The 18,085-nt window shown below is 35.7% G+C and overlaps 1 protein-coding gene across 1 annotated transcript in view; it reads left to right on the forward strand.

The window, feature by feature from the left end:
• Positions 1-18,085, forward strand: part of ADAMTS6 (ADAM metallopeptidase with thrombospondin type 1 motif 6) — a 278,064-nt gene that overhangs the window by 147,297 nt on the left and 112,682 nt on the right. Inside the window, exon 11 of the mRNA XM_027520428.1 lies at positions 14,922-15,029. Coding sequence (XP_027376229.1) covers positions 14,922-15,029 — 108 coding nt within the window. The remainder of the gene's footprint in view (positions 1-14,921; positions 15,030-18,085) is intronic.

Here is an 18,085-nt window from a genome sequence, read left to right on the forward strand (position 1 = left end):
TCATGTTACTCTCTTTTGTTTATTATTTTATCACTCTGAGTTAGCTAAGGTTCAAGTCATTTTTGCTTTCTCATTGAGAATCATTTAACTAAAAATACTTTATTAGTCTTTTTTGGGTACTTTTGACTACCTCCATAATTTTTTAAAGAGATTCAGATAACTTGAGAGGATAATAGTGAAATACTTAGAAGTACATATAAGGGAAGTTTAAAGAAATTGAGTTTGAGTAGCCTGTAAAAAAGAAAGCTAAATGTTGGCTTCAAAATCACTTTCAGGCTTTGGAGCATTTATTATAGTTTGATTGCTGGTAACAAATTGTTCTCCTTCCCCACCAAGAGCATAAAAAAGCACAGTTGCCTTAATTTTTATAGCTGGAAGGTTGTTGATTAGGTAGTAGGAAGAATTTCAAGTTATTAAATACTGGAATTTTGTACTGAGGGAAATTGTAGAATCACTTTCCTTGAGGATTTTAAGGTGACATAAATATTCTACAATATGGTTTGATATGGGCTTAGGGAATAAAAGACATGTAATTGTTTTAACACCTCAATATTCTTTTGGAGTACAAACATATGTACTTATCAGGCATATACTTGACAAGAAGTTGATTTAATTTTTATTTTTACTCAAATTTCAAGCCAAAAATCATAGGTTTATAATCATTTGTATTCTTGGAGATCAGTAGTTTCTACTCTGGGCTTCCTAAAGAATCAGCCTGTGATGCAGGAGACCCAGGTTTGATCCCTGGGTTGAGAAGATCCCCTGGAAAAGGAAATGGCAACCCACTCCAGTATTCTTGCCTGGAGAATCCCATGGACAGGGGACTGTGGCAGGCTACAGTCCATGGGGTCTCAAAGAGTCATACACAACTGAGCGACTAACACTTTTCACTTGCTTCTTAGAAGTATTTTTTAAACCATTTAATAATTTTTAATCCCTTTAGATTGATAGTTATTTAATCCAAATTTCTAGGCTAGTTTTTTGTTTATATGTATGTGTGTGTGTTTAATGTATATATATATATATATATATATAATACACATATAACTATATATATATGTACATATATGGCTTTTTTTTTAACCTTTTTAAGATCTCTTGCACTTAAATTACACACATAACAGGATTAATCTATTTAAAGCTGAAATACGGGTGCATTATTCTCTTTCTTCAAATGGCTACTAAACACCTGGAGCCAGGCCACAGGGTCACCATATGTTGGTTTTCAATTTTCCTTTGGGTGATACAATGATAAGTAACCTTTCTAATCAGCGATGCTCCTTCTTGACCTCTTTAGTGGTATGCTTTCCCCCTTGGCCATTAGGATCCGTTATTGCAAACAGCTGTTGAGAAATGTTACCAATAGGATAATGAGGACAAAGAGAATGTTTCATATCCAGAACCAGGGACCCAAGATGTTATACCCTTAGGATTTCACAAGGGCAGAAAATTTGTGTATGTCTCTTAATTGATCTTTAGAGTTGTTTAAGAAATTAAAAACAAAAACCATCTAGCAGTAAAAAGGTTATTTTCTCTTCTTATACTGTTTTAATTTCTTAATGATATAATAATTATGAAATGGTATTGTGTTTTTATAATATCCCTTTCCCCTGTTGGAGAAGGAAATGGCAACCTACGTCAGTACTCTTGCCTGGAAAATTCCATGGGCTACAATCCACAGGGTCACAAAGAGTTGGGCATGACTGAGTGACTTCACTTTCACTTTCCCCCATGTCAGCTGCTAATTTTAATTTTCTCAGGTAAATCAAAGAGCCTTTCTTCCCCCCTTTTTTTTAGCATCATTTAACAGCTATAGTTACTTGAAAAGGATGGAAACACTAAGAAAGCTAATCCTAATGTCTTTGACTATAAAAAAAACCAATTATTCTATTCTGATCAAAGGAGCCCAAGTTCAGTCCTTTACAAAGTTATTTTCTTGATATCAGCTAAATTATTTTTCATTAGATGATTACTTTAAAACTCTACTCTATGTATTTTTAATTATGATTTATACTTGCTAATATTTTTATTGTTATTAATATTTGCAAACTTCCTTCATTTGAAAAATCAAATGGAATAGAAATCTTGGAGTTGATATTAAAATTTTAGATAAGTTTTGAAGAGTATTTTAACAGTATCTTTAATTACATTAGAGATGTACACTCTAATGTACATGATGATGTTACATTCTAATGTATAAGTTGATGCCTAAGCTCATGCTTTGAAAGTGAATGGGTTAGTCACTCAATTGTGTCCAACTCTGTGCGACCCTATCTATGGACTGTAGTCTACCAAGCTCTGGTCCATGAGATTCTCCAGGCAAGAATACTGGAGTGGGTTGCCCTTCTCTTCTCCAGGGGTGTCTTCCCAACCCAGGAATTGAGCCCATGTCTCCCACATTGCAGGCAAATTCTTTACCATCTGAGCCACCAGGGAAGCTCTCAAGCTCATGTATTGAATGAATATATTATGAATTAGTACGTAATATTTTTAATATAAATTTATTTATTTTAATTGGAGGCTGATTAATATTAAGTTGAGGTATCTTCCTTTAAAATACAGATAAAGTATAGGATTATGATTATGTCAATAAAGGACATTATGAATATTGAGTGGGGTTTTGTATGATGTTGTTGTTGTAAGTAAACCTTTACTAATCAGCCTTAATTGACCAGTGACTTTATTCAGTTTTGATACACTTAAAAGAAACTGAAAAGTAGCTTAATTGTGTGGAGATGTTTTAGGCATTGATATTAGACAACTGATTGAAATCTAGGTTTAGGTAGAATTGAAGCAATTGCTAAGTCTTTCTGAGCTTATGTTTCTCACACTTTCTAATAGATTGTCATGATGAAATGAGATACAGATATGAAGATGCCTAGCACAGTAGTTGCCAGTATACCGTGAGAAAGTAATTAGTTTCTTTTTTCATGCCTACAACATTGCTGCTAAGAAGTTATTTAGTGTATTCTGCAGTATCTCCAATGATTAGGAAATTATGATTGTTCAGGTCTGACTTTTCGAAGATTTTTCTGTACATTAAACAGATCTGCATAGTCCCCAGGTTTTTTAAAAAATCTTTTTTCCCAGTTTTATTGAAACATAATTGGCATAGATCACTGTATAAGTTTACAGTGTACAGCATGATGATTTAATTTACATATGTCGTGAAATAATGACTATAGTATGTTTTAGCTAGCATCTATCATCTCATATGGGTGTCCCCGGTGACTCAGCATTAAAGAATCTGCAATGCAGAAGACTGAGGAGATGTAGGTTCGATTCCTTTGTCAAGAAGATACCCTGGAGGAGGGCATGGCAAGCCACTCCAGTATTCTTGCCTGGAGAATCCCATGGACAGAGGAGCCCAGTGGGCTACAGTCTACAGGGTTGCAAAGATTTAGACGTGACTGAAATGACTTGAGTATGCATGCACGCATCATCTCATATGGGCTTCCCAGATGGCTCACTGGTAAAGAATCCTCCAGCCAATGCAGGAGACATGGGCTTGACCCCTGGTTTGGAAAATCCCCTGGAGAATGAAATGACAACCCATTCCAGTTTTCTTGCCTGGGAAATCCCATGGACAGAGGAGCCTGGCAGGCTCTAGTACATGTGGTCACAAAAGAATTAGACACAACTTAGTGGCTAAAATAATCATCTCCTATAGATAAAATGAAAAGAAAAAAAATTGTTCCCTTGTGATGAGAACTTTTAGAATCTACTCTTTTTTTTAAGTTGTTTTTTTTTTTTTTTAAATGTGGACCATTTTTAAAGTCTTTATGGACTTTGTAACAGTATTGCTTCTGTTGTTTATGTTCTGCTTTTGGGGCCCATGAGGCATGTGGGATCTTAGCTTCTCCACCAAGGATCAAATCTGTACCCCCTGTATTGGAAATTGAATTCTTAACCACCAGGAAAGTTCCTTAGGATCTACTCTTTTAACAAATTTCCTGTGTACCTTCTACCTTTTATCCATTAGTTGAACTGATTTCTAAGTCAACATGCATATTTTATCTCCAATCCTGTATGTAACTTTTTTTTAAGTCATGTTTCAAAAACATTATTTAGAGTAAACAATCACTCCTTCAGGTACAGAAACATAAAATAGTAGATAAGTAAAACTAACAAAGGGCTTCTCAGGTTGCTAAACAACCCGCCTGCCAATGCAGTAGATGCAATTTGAGATGTGATTTGATCCCTGGGTCAGGAAGATCCCTTGGAGGAGGACATGAGAACCCACTCCAGTATACTTGCCTGGAGAATCCCATGGACAGAGTTGCCTGGCTGGCTGTGATTCATAGTGTTGTAAAGAATCAGACACGACTGAAGCGACTTAACATGCATGCACACAAAACTAACAAAATATAACTAAATATCATTTTTTTAGCTTCAGCATGTACTTCTCCAATGAGGAGAGGCACAGGTAAAATTGATATATTGTGGGATGATGCCAGTATAATGCATAAATCTTGTTTCTTCACTTAGATTGTTTCTAAGTGCATTAATGGTGTGAAACAATCAGGCAAGTTTCTTACAAAGAGAAAAATCTGTAGCAGTAATGTTAGATTCTTAGAAACATTTGAAATTCCTATAGAATGGCCTCTTTACTGGACATAGATAACGTGGTAGCTTGATTTCCAAAACTAAGATGATGAACTCATTAGGGCAAGTAAAGAATCTGTGAAGATATATTCATTTGTTTTATTTTTAAAACATTGATAGAAACTATATCCAGAAGACACTTAGTAATTTTTATGACTCTGATTTCTGTTGGAGGTAAAAACCTACATCTCTAAAAAGGAAGTATCACAATCCACAGACTTTAAGCCTACAAAAGATCAACTGATGTGGAAAATATGGAAAGACATTAAGAGACATGAGTTAGAATAAGAAGGTCCAATGTAAGTTGAATAGGAAGTTCTAGGAGAAAGAATGGAGAAGAGGTATATTAAAAGATTTAATGACTAAACTAGTAATTTTTATGAAACAAAGAAATATATAAAACCTCAAAGCATAGATAAATAAAAAGAACACATACAGTGTTGAAACTGCTCTGAAGCAAAGACAAAGAGAACTCTTGAAAGCAACTAGAAAGACTCTATCACAAAGAAGCAGCAATTAGACTGACAAGTGATTTTTCATCAGCCTCTGTAAAGTCCAGGTGTCAATGAACTTAATATCTTCAAATGCAGGAGTAAGATAAGCAGCGCCTAGGACTCTATATTTGACTAAAATATTATTTTTGAAATGAAACTAAAAGATATTTTCAGACAAATAAGAATGAGTCCCTTGCTATTTTCGGGTTCACTTCAGTCACTCAGTCATGTCTGACTCTTTGCGACCCCATGAACCACAGCACGCCAGGCCTCGCTGTCCATCACCAACTCCCGAAGTCCACCCAAACCCATGTCCATTGAGTCAGTGATGCCATCCAACCATCTCATCTTCTGTCATCGCCTTCTCCTGCCCTCAATCTTTCCCAGCATCAGGATCTTTTCCAATGAGTCAGCTCTTCGCATCAGGTGGCCACAGTATTGGAGTTTCAGCTTCAGCATCAGTCCTTCCAATGAACACCCAGGACTGATCTCCTTTAAATGGACTGGTTGGATCTCCTTGCAGTCCAAGGGACTCTCAAGAGTCTTCTCCAACACCACAGTTCAAAAGCATCAATTCTTCAGCACTCAGCTTTCTTTATAGTCCAACTCTCACATCCATACATGACCACTGGCAAAACCATAGCCTTGGCTAGACAGACCTTTGTTGACAAAGAGAATCTCTGCTTTTTAATATGCTGTCTAGATTGGTCATAACTTTCCTTCCAAGGAGTAAGTGTCTTTTAATTTCATGGCTGCAATCACTATCTGCAGTGATTTTGGAACCCAAAAAAAATAAAGTCAGCCACTGTTTCCCCATCTATTTGCCATGAAGTGATGGGGCTGGATGCATGATCTTAGTTTTCTGAATGTTGAGCTTTAAGCCAACTTTTTCACTCTCCTCTTTCACTTTCATCAAGAGGTTCTTTAGTTCTTCCTCACTTTCTGCCATAAGGGTGGTGTCATCTGCATATATGAGGTTATTGATATTTCTCCCAGCAATCTTGATTCCAGCTTGTGCTTCCTCCACCCCAACGTTTCTCATGATGTACTCTGCATATAAATTAAATAAGCAGGGTGACAGTATACAGCCTTGACATATTCCTTTTCCTATTTGGAACCAGTCTGTTGTTCCATGTCCAGTTCTAACTGTTGCTTCCTGACCTGCATACAGGTTTGTTAAGAGGCAGGTCAGGTGATCTGGTAGTCCCATCACTTTCAGAATTTTCCACAGTTTATTATGATCCACACAGTCAAAGGCTTTGGCATAGTCAATAAAGCAGAAAGAGATGTTTTTCTGGAACTCTTTTGCTTTTTCAGTGATCCAGCGGATGTTGGCAATTTGATCTCTGGTTCCTCTGCCTTTTCTAAAACCAGCTTGAACATCTGGAAGTTCACAGTTCACATATTGCTGAAGCCTGGTTTGGAGAATTTTGAGCATTACTTTACTAGCATGTGAGATGAGTGCAATTGTGTGGTAGTTTGAGCATTCTTTGGCATTGCTCTTCTTTGGGATTGGAATGAAAACTGACCTTTTCCAGTCCTGTGGCCACTGCTGAGTTTTCCAAATTTGCTGGCATACTGAGTGCAGCACTTTCACAGCATCATCTTTCAGGATTTGAAAGAGCTCAACTGGAATTCCATCACCTCCACTAGCTTTGTTCATAGTGGTGCTTCCTAAGTCCCACTTGACCTCACATTCCAGGATGTATGGCTCTAGGTGAGTGATCACACCATTGTGATTATGTGGTCGTGAAGATGTTTTTTGTACAGTTCTTCTGTGTATTCTTGACACCTCTTCTTAATATCTTCTGCTTCTGTTAGGTCCATACCATTTCTGTCCTTTATCGAGCCCATCTTTGCATGAAATGTTCCCTTGGTATCTCTAATTTTCTTGAAGAGATCTCTAGTCTTTCCCATTCTATTGTTTTCCTCTATTTTTTGCACTGATCGCTGAGGAATGCTTTCTTATCTCTCCTTGCTATTCTTTGGAACTCTGCATTCAAATGGGTATATCTTTCCTTTTCTCCTTTGCTTTTTGCTTCTCTTCTTTTCACAGCTATTTGTAGGGCCGCCTCAGCCATTTTGCTTTCTTGCATTTATTTTTCTTGGGGATGGTCTTGATCCTTGTCTCCTGTACAATGTCCTGAACCTCCGTCCATGGTTCATCAGGTGCTCTGTAAATTTGATCTAGTCCCTTAAACCTATTTCTCACTTCTGCTGTATAGTCATAAAGGATTTGATTTAGGTCATATCTGAATGATCTAGTGGTTTTCCCCACTTTCTTCAATTTCAGTCTGAATTTGGCAATAAGGATTCATGATCTGAGCCACAGTCAGCTCCTCGTCTTGTTTTTGCTGACTGTATAGAGCTTCTCCATCTTGGGGTGCAAAGAATATAATCAATCTGATTTCGGTGTTGATAATATGGTGATGTCCATGTGTAGTGTCTTCTCTTGTGTTGTTGGAAGAGGGTGTTTGCTATGATCAGTGCATTCTCTTGGCAGAACTCTATTAGCATTTGCCCTGCTTCATTCTGTACTCTAAGGCCAAATTTGCCTATTACTCCAAATGTTTCTTGACTTCCTACTTTTTCATTGTAGATACCTATAATGAAAAGGACATATTTTTTGGCTGTTATATCTAGAAGGTCTTGTAGGTCTTCATAAAACCGTTCAATTTCAGCTTCTTCAGCATTACTGGTTGGGGCATAGATTTGGATTACCGTGCTATTGAATGGTTTGCAAACTTGGAAATGAACAGAGATCATTCTGTCATTTTTGATATTGCATCCAAGTACTGCATTTCAGACTCTTGTTGTCTATAATGGCTACTCCATTTCTTCTAAGAGATTCCTGCCCACAGTAGTAGATATAATGATCAACTGAGTTAATTTCACCCATTCCAGTAGATCTTAGTTTGCTGATTCCTAGAATGTCGATGTTCACTCTTGCCATCTCCTATTTGACCACTTCCAACTTGCTATTTTAACTACTAAAGAATGTATGCTGGAAGAAAGAAGTTGAATTCAGAAGGTAGTAGTGGGCTGTAAGAAACAATTGGTTATTAAAGGCATTGGTAAACACAGAGCTATATCTAAACACACATTTGCTTAATGAGGGGGGGTCACAAACTTAGATTTTGGATGTTAGGAAAAATTTTCTCCAAAAATTAACACACCAACATAGGGGTGCTAACTCTCACATTTCCCTAGTAGGAACATTTTTATAAAGATTTCCATAAGCATACATACCTTGCACTGAGAAATTTTACAGTCTTTTGTGAAACTTAGAAAGTAAAAACAGTAAAATTTAATAAATAAGGACAGTTCATTAAAATTAAAAATTAGTGAAAAATCTAACCATATTGATAGCATTCTTCTAATTTCTTTCTAGAATATTAAAGACTTTATCACAGAGCATTACCAATTCATGGCAGTTGGGTTACATGTCTAATTTTATCCTACCTTCTTCTGTTTCTCATAAATTCTAAGTGATAGTATTATTTTTTCATAACACTAACTATATTACCTGGTTAATCGTGGATGCTCAACAAAATTCTTGAATGAATGGGAAATAAACTGTTACTTGTTTTACCATGCAATTCTCCTAACTGGTTAAATGTTGATCCTATGAGGTTAGAAATATCATTTCCAATTTTCAGTGTAATATAACAGAAATTTCCCTTAATGGAGATTGTTGAGGACTTTTCTCTCCTTTAATTTCAAGGGCAAACATTAAGACCCAAGTTTCTCATAGAGAGCCTTCTCAAATGAATTATAGGTTTACTGAAGGGAATTGATTGCTGTAAGAAATAGGCAATTATTTATTAGTTCATAGAGGTTGTGAAACTAATCTTAAAAAAATCTTAACTTATCCTATGAAGAATAATGCATATGTGAAAGAGAACTCTGTTCTTCTAAAGCTAGGCTGGTGGGTAATCAAAAAACAGTCATCAGTGCCTCACACTTACTGTACTATGTTGTTCATTGTTCAGTCACCCAGCCGTGTTCTATACTCTGTCACCTTATATATTGTATTTAGGGAAATTAACCCACCTACTATGATTGTTATACAATTTCTCCAAGAGTAAAAATGTTTCAGTATTCATTTAATTTAATTAGAGGTTGGGACCTACCTTTTGCTGCTTATTCAGCAATTGATATACATATGCAATTGGAACTGATATTCATATGTAAATATATTAACCATGGTGTAGGATTCAGTTTAAAGAAAAAAGGGTATTTCTCAAAGTGTGAACTTGTTCTCAAATTCTTCCAGAAAATGTACCTCTTGCTCTCTCAGTAAGAAATAAAATTTCCTTTTTTTTTTTTTGTCTTCCAAGACAGTATTTTTTATCTTGGTGTTCTTAATTCGGATTTCAAAGTCTTTCTTATTCAGGCTGATATTTTAGATGAGAAGTCTATTTGAAAACTCTGCAGAGTCTCCTCCAAGACTAGTTTAACATCTTGAGAGTTTCCCCATACGTGGATTTCTTGTCCCATACTTTAAACAGCAATATGTGAGAAGTTAATACCTAGCAGATTCAAATTCCCAGGAGCCCACTAAAATAATAAATTCTTTTTTTAAGAGTGGGAATCAAACTTTCAAAATGTGTTATTCCCTGAAGCATATGAGTGCTTTATCAGAGGACTCTATTGTAGAATCTTGAGATTACATTTTTGGAAAGAATATCTTAAGCAGTTGCCATTTTAAGGTAGAGGTTTTCAAGAAACTTTTGGAAAATATCAATAGAGTTTCTATAACTTGACTAAATAGTGTGTTTTCCTAATAGATACTATGAATATTGTCCTTTACAATGATAGGATTTTCTTTGCATAGTTCTGTCTAAAGAAACTTTAGGCTTCTTTTCTTCTGTCTAAAGTAAGATTTAGACCTAATGAAAATGTTAGTCAGTTACTCTTTGTAATCCCAGGGACTATAGCCTGCCAGACTCCTCTATCCATGGAATTCTCCAAGCAAGAATACTGCAGTGGGTAGCTATTCCCTTCTCCAAGGGATCTTCCCAACCCAGGGATCGAATCCAAGTAGATTCTTTACTGCAGGAAGATTCTTTACTGTCTGAGCCACCAGAGAAGCTCTTATACCTAATTAAAATAATAAAATATTGAGAGTATGGTCAAGAATTACAACATTGTTAGTAATTTCTCAATCATTATCCTAACAATGCTTTTCTGTTTTTGTGAATATATTTATCTTTGAATATGAGTATTTTTGATATATGATATAATATTTTAAGAGTGTAGAATATTAATCCTATTGCTTTTAAATAAACTAGGAGAATATGTTTAGGAACATATAGTAAAAAACCATCTCCTGTAGAAAAGGAAGAATAAATTAGTACAAATAGCTTTCTCTTTAAACAGAAACTGAAACTTTGAAAGAAAGAGGAATTTGTAATATGTTGGATTGTAGGACAGGAAAGTTTTATCTTTATATTATGATCCACAGCACATGTTTTTCTTTTCTGGGGTTTTAACTTTCTTCTGGCTCAATAATTCTCCACATGGGATTTAAAGTAGATAAATTAGGTATAATAGATGAGTTTTTTAGAGTATTTTAAAAGTCTAATATAAATTTTGTTTCTTTCTCTGCCTGGTGGAGTGAAACACCTTAAAGAGGGGCCCCGGAAAATCCTTCCTTTTTGCTGTGTTCTGTGGGGCATCTCTGTTTGTAGCAGTGATTAACTAGTGAATTCATTATGTTACTATTGTATTTCTGAATTGTGTTTATGTGGCAAAAATTATTTTTAAAAAGTTTTAATTAAGATACAGTTGACAAATAGCATAATATTAGTTTCAGGTGTACAACATAATGATTCAATATTTGTGCATATTGCAAAATTATCGTGACAATAAATATAGTTAATATATATCACCATAAACAGTTATAATTTTTTTTCTTGTGATATGTGGCATAAGTTTGTACATTTATGCTTTGAGAATAAAAGAGCAGTTGGGGAATAATAGCAATAGAATTGAATGTTGCATATAAATGTATCTGTACACGCCAGATTAATATGTTCTTATTGCAAATTTATATATTATAGATATTGTTTCCAGTTTAAATTGAAAACTTTTAATGTCACTAATGATGCTAGTTTGTTGTTGTTCAGTTGCTCAGTCGTGTCTGACTCTTTTGCAACTCCATGGATTGCAGCATGCTAGGCTTCCTTGTCCTTCACCATCTCCCGGAATTTGCTAAAACTCGTGTCCGTTGATTCAGAAATGCCATCCAACCATCTGATCTTCTGTTGTCCATTCTCCTCCTGCCTTGAGTCTTTCCCAGCATCAGGATCTTTTCCAATGAGTTGGCTGTATGTATCAGGTAGCCTAACTGTTGGAGATTCAGCATCAGCCATTCCAATTAATATTCAGGGTTGATTCCTTTGGATTGACTGGTTTGATCTCCTGGCTGTCCAAGGCACTCTTAAGAGTCTTCTCCAACACCACAGTTCAAAGGTATCAATTCTTTGGCACTCTCCCTTTTTTATTGTCCAGCTCTCACATCCGTACATGCCTGCTGGAAAAACGATAGCTTTGACTATACGAATCTTTGTAGGCAAACTAATGTCTTTGCCTTTTAATACACTATCTAGGTTTATCCCAGCTTTTCTTCCAAGGAGCAACCATCTTTTAATTTCATGGCTGCAGTCACCGTCCACAGTGATTTTGGAGCCCAAGAAAATAAAGTCCGCCGCTGTTTCCACTGTTACCCCATCTTTTTGCCTTGAAGTGATGAGACCAGATGCCATGATCTTCATGTTTTGAATGTTGAGTTTTAAGCTAGCTTTTTCACTCTCCTCTTTCATCTTCGTCAAGAGGCTCTTTAGTTCCTCTTTGCTTTCTGCCGTATGGGTGGTGTCATCTGCATATCTGAGGTTATTGATGTTTCTACTGGCAATCTTGAATCCAGCTTGTGCTTCATCCAACTTGGCATTTCACATGATTACTCTGCATATAAGTTAAACTAGTAGGGTGACAGTAGATAGCCTTGACATACTCCTTTCCCAATTTGAAACCAGTCCATTGTTCATGTCCAGTTCTATTGCTTCTTGACCTGCATACCGGTTTCTCAGGAGGCAGGTCAGGTGGTCTGGTATTCCCATCTCTTTAAGAATTTTCCACAGTTTGTTGTGATCCACAAAGTCAAAGGCTTTAGCATAATCAATGAAACAGAAGTAGATGTTTTTCTAGAATTCTCTAGCTCTTTCTGTGATCCAACACATATTGGCAATTTGATCTCTGATTCCTCTGCCTTTTGTAAACCCATCTTGAATGTCTGGAAGTTCTTGGTTCACGTATTTTGAAGCCTAGTGTGGAGGATTATGAGCATTACTTTGTTAGTGTGTGAAATGAGTGCAATTATGCAATAGTTTGAACATTCTTTGGTGTTGCTCTTCTTTGGAATTGGAATGAAAACTGACCTTTTCCAGTCCTGTGGCCACTGCTGAGTTTTCCAAATTTGATGGCATATTGAGTGTAGCACTTCAACAGCATCATCTTTTAGATTTAAAATAGCTCAGCTGGAATTGCATCACCTCCACTAGCTTTGTTTGTAATGATGCTTCCTAAGGCCCTCTTGACTTCACATTCCAGGATGTCTAGCTCTAGGTGAGTGATCATACCATCGTGATTTTCTGGGTCATTAATATCTTTTCGGTATAGTTCTTGTGTGTATTCTTGCCCCCTCTTCTTAATATCTTCTATTTCTGTTAGGTCCATACTGTCTCTGTCCTTTATTGTTCCTATCTTTGCGTGGACTGTTCCATTAGTATTCTCTAATTTTCTTGAAGAGATCTCTAGTCTTTCCCATTCTATTATATTCCTTTATTTCTTTGCATCATTCACTTAAAAACACTTTCTTATCTCTCCTTAGTGTTCTCTGGAACTCCGCATTCAGATGGGTATATGTTTCCCTTTCTCCTTTGCTTTTCACTTCTCTTCTTTTCTCAGTTATTTGTAAGGCCTCTTTAGACAACCATTTTGCCTTTTTTGCATTTCTTTTCTTAGGGATGCTTTTGAACACTGCCTCCTGCTAGTTGGTGAGCATATATTAAAAATACCTAAAATTTTGCAGTATTTTCTCCAAAGTAATCTTTTTTGGCCATTCTGTTCAAACACTTTATTTTGGTATATGTTGGACAGCTTATTTTAAAATCTGATAGATTAATATGTGCATGCATGCTCAGCCACTTTAGTTGTGTCTGACTCTTTGCAACTCCATAGACTGTAGCCTTCCAGGCTCCTCTGTCCATGGGATTCTGCAGTCAAGAATACTAGAGTGGGTTGCCATGCCCTTCTCCAGGAGATCTTCCTGGCCCAAGGATTGAACCCGTAGCTCCCATGTCTCCTGCATTGCAGGCAGATTCTTTACCCACTGAGCCACCTCGGATGTGTGAACAAAATGAGATATTTTAAATTGCCAGCATTACAGTTAAATGTAATTCTCCTGTGCTGCAGTGGGGTAGTGAGAAGTCATAATCAAGAAGACAGAACAGCTCCAAATAACATCTGAAATATATCAGTTATGGAAATGGCACATAAATAGCAGCATTTGTTCAAAACCAAATTTCCCTTCCATGAAAGTGGGCTACATTGATGAACTGCAAATAACATTGCTAGATTGTTCTTTGGGGATATAATAATTTTAGAAATCACTCCCTGTACATTCCCATAGTCTCTCTTTTAAAAAAAAATACTCTTTATTAGACTATTTCATTAGGTCTAGGAAATTACCTACTCGGCGACTCTATTAGTTCTAAAGTTTGTGCTATCGTATGTTTTGGGGAGTCATAAACATATGTGTCCTTTCCACATATTCTTTCCTTCTCACTACTCTCTAGTAATAGAATTTGTGTAAGTTATTTTAAAAAGTCTGATTAAAATGAAGATATACTTAAAAACAAAGATATACTTTATCTATTGAAAAAAGAATTATGAAGACAATATTAAAAATTAATCTGTGATTTTTCCTTCTGGCTTACTTCACTCTGTATAATAGGCTCCAGTTTCATCCACCTCATTAGAACTGATTTAAATGTATTCTTTTTAATGGCTGAGTAATACTCCATTGTATATATGTACCACAGCTTTCTTATCCATTCATCTGCTGATGGACATCTAGGTTGCTTCCGTGTCCTGGCTATTATAAACAGTGCTGCGATGAACATTGGGGTACACGTGTCTCTTTCCCTTCTGGTTTCCTCAGTATGTATGCCCAGCAGTGGGATTGCTGGATAACGCATATATATGGAATTTAGAAAGATGATAACAATAACCCTGTGTACGAGACAGCAAAAGTGACGCTGATGTATGGAACAGTCTTATGGACTCTGTGGGAGAGGGAGAGGGTGGGAAGATTTGGGAGAATGGCATTGAAACATGTAAAATATCATGTATGAAACGAGATGCCAGTCCAGGTTCAATGAACGATACTGGATGCTTGGGGCTGGTGCACTGGGACAACCTGGAGGGATGGTATGGGGAGGGAGGAGGGAGGAGGGTTCAGGAGGGGGAGCACATGTATACCTGTGATGGATTCATTTTGATGTTTGGCAAAACTAATACAATTATGTAAAGTTTAAAAATAAAATAAAATTAAAAAAATAATAAAAATTAATCTGTGAAACGGGTAACCTACCTTCCAAAAGGACCTCCTCTAAAATCCTCATCTCTGATGCTTCAATACCAGCAAGAGACAAGTAATGCTTAATATGGCTTATATACTGTGGGTATTTTTTATGGACAAGTGGATATGATTTTAGTCTCTACTTCTGATCAACTTGCTTTTGCCTTCTTTCCTAGGAAGTGTGTAGAGAGCTCTGGTGTCTCAGCAAAAGCAACCGCTGTGTCACCAACAGTATTCCCGCAGCTGAGGGAACACTCTGTCAAACTGGGAATATTGAAAAGGGGGTAAGCTCAAAAGATTCATTAGCTTTTAACATGTAGACAAAACTGACAAATTTCTGGTTTTGATATTCAGCCACTAGAAAATCATGCGTACTAATTAAAATGTGCTTGAGAAGATAGTAATTTTCTAGCCTAATGAATTATCTTGATATCTGTAAATATGCATTGTTCAGGAAAGTATAGTGAGTATTTTCTGAGTCAAGTTCATCTTTCTATATGTATACATTTGAGCTGTATGGGCACAAAAAAAGCCCAACAGCAGTCTTATTTAATAGAGTCTATTTTGTCATATGGATGTTTTTTTTGCAACAATTTCCAAGAAAATTATGTGATCCTAAAAGATATTTTATAACTATAGTCTAATGAGTCATTTTAAAATTGTAATATGAAAGATCTAACAGTAGAAGAATAATTTATTGAGCATAGAAATTATTGCTGAATAATTTTTAGTATCATCGTCCTAGTTTTCAAAAACCATAATTATTAGGAATTGTTTAAACAGATAAAAATATTTTAGGCTATTCTTGAAATTCTTTAGGAATTGCTATGTATATGATTCTAAAATTTATTGCTATGGACTGAGTTTACAACAGTAACTACACTGTCATCTGTTCTCAGTTCTGACTTCTTCCATGTTAGTTGGGCTAGTTTCAACAAAGATTATAGTGAAATTCAGCTTGCAATCTGACGTTTAAATGAAAAGAATGAAAGCTTTTGGGCAGCTCACAGTTTATTAATCCTTGCTGATGGCTTCATTCAGGACCCATGTCCAAGTGCCATGTTGATGGTTTTTCCATGCTGAGTTTGAAAATGTTGGTAAATTATGCTAAGTGTATAAATTGATAGGGTCATTTTTTAAAGATTAAGAATCTTTTTGTGAAACTTTTGTAAGTAGCCAATAAAAATACAGAGACCTTCACACACTACCAAAAATTCTTTCTGTTTTTTCATAGATGTAATAGAAATATTAGGAACCACATTCTTGAAACAACAGTCTAGGTTTATTCTGGAACCAACAATTCTTGTCAATGACAAGTAGCAATTTATATCGATCTGTACTTAGAAGAAATAACACAACAGTAAAGGGAAAGTCACAGTGAGAATCTGTTTCTTTATTTGCCATTGATTGATTATTATTCTTGTGATCTACACCAGCAGCTCACTTTTTCTATTTGCCTGTAATAATACTATCACTAGACCTGATATCTCTTTTTATTTTACTTTAATTTTTAACCCAAAGCATGAAGAACTCATTCTTTTAAACACTTAAGAGCTCTCCTGAAAGCATCTGTAAATTATATGATCACTCTAATTAGGTAAATCACAAGTAGTGGCTATCTGAAAACCCAACACAGTCATCTTTATGGTAAACACAGTTAATATCTCATAATTTGTGCTTAACAGCAGGGTCTGAAATATCATATTTTAAAGCTTATGTGCATATAATTGATAGAGATGTCATTTACATATGCATTACATTTTTGAAGGCTACTTAGAAAATGTTCTAAATAATGTCAAAGCTAACAATATTGAATTTAAATTTAGATTAGCAAATAGAAGGGAAATATAATTATTTCTAAGCATAAGTAAGAATAAGCACAGGCAAGAGAAAGTAAATAAAATGGGGCAAAAATGTATTTGATTTCTAAAGATTCACTTTCTTAATCTAGGCTAATGGTTGTCAACTTTTTAATTGTTAAATACTTTGTTCAAATGCATTCTACATAATTCTGTTATGTACATTTGAAAACAATGGAAATGCTTAGGTTAAAAGAACCCCTTGCCTGCCTCCTTACCCTCTCCTTAGAATCTTCTCAGCTTCCAGCAGACTTTGGCACAACAACTTGCACTCTGTTAAAGTCTATTTAAGAACTTGTAAGTGTTAGCAAACTTTGCCTACCAAGAGGTCATTAATATTCACAACATTAGAGTGCAGTTTCGTAAAGTCAATACTTTGGATTTCATCATCTCAAATTAATATGTAAAACAAATCTTAGCCGTTCTTCCAAAGTCATGGAAGTTTTATAGATAGAATAGCCTTAGGATATTTTTCAATGAATGAATGAAAAAAAACAAATAAACATAAAAACTCTTAGAAAGGACAGAGTGCTAGGAGAAGACTCTCAAAATATCCTTATCATTAATTTTGAATTTATGAAAAAACTTTGAAGGCTAGATCAACTTACATTTTTTTCCAACTTACATTTTTAAGGGAGAAAAGTACAAAGAACTATTCATGTGAGCTGAATTTATTTTATTTTTCACTTACTGCATTTGCCTTGTTATCTGTTTATGAATTTTTATTGTTGTTGTTCTCAAGCTACTTTTTTCCTTAAGAGAGAAGCATGGTGCTATTAACAAATGCAGATTTTCCTCTGAAAGCTATACCTGTTTGGGTATTAGGGCTTCCCAGGTGGCACTAGAGGTAAAGAACCCACCTGCCAGTGCAGGAGACAGAGACAAAGGTTCAAAATCCCTGGGTTGGAAGGATCCCTTGGAGGAGGACATAGCAACCCACTCTAGCATCCTTGCCTGGAGAATGGCTCCTGAGCATAGAGCAGCCTGGTAGGCTGCAGTCCATAGGGTTGCAGAGTTGGACAGGACTGAAGTGACTGGGCATGCATACACATTTGGATAGTAAATAAGAGCCCAGAATTTAATTCAAACCAAAATAGCCTTGCAAACAGTAACAAAATTAAAGCAAAGTTTTCAGTTGGTCTGATCAGCTTTGTGTATCCAGTCTGTATTTGTGCCATCTGTAAATAGTTGACATTATCAGTAATAATGATTATAAATGATAATGAATAGTTTTATACTTACAGTGTGCCAAGCACATATTTGTTCTGTTTACTATTGACAAAAATCTTCTACAGTGGGTACTGTTTTAATTCCATTTTACAGATGAAGAAAGAAAGACTTGAAAGCCTAAGATTACATAGCAATTGAATAGTAAAGCTGAGATTCTAGCCCAGGTCTTTCTGATTCCAAAGTTGAAAACTGTCCCTCTCTACTGCCTATAATTATACTTTACCTTCAAATGGGAAATGATGTGGAATAAA

The sequence above is a fragment of the Bos indicus x Bos taurus genome, chromosome 20 (assembly GCF_003369695.1).
Source record: "Bos indicus x Bos taurus breed Angus x Brahman F1 hybrid chromosome 20, Bos_hybrid_MaternalHap_v2.0, whole genome shotgun sequence".
Taxonomy (NCBI): domain Eukaryota; kingdom Metazoa; phylum Chordata; class Mammalia; order Artiodactyla; family Bovidae; genus Bos; species Bos indicus x Bos taurus.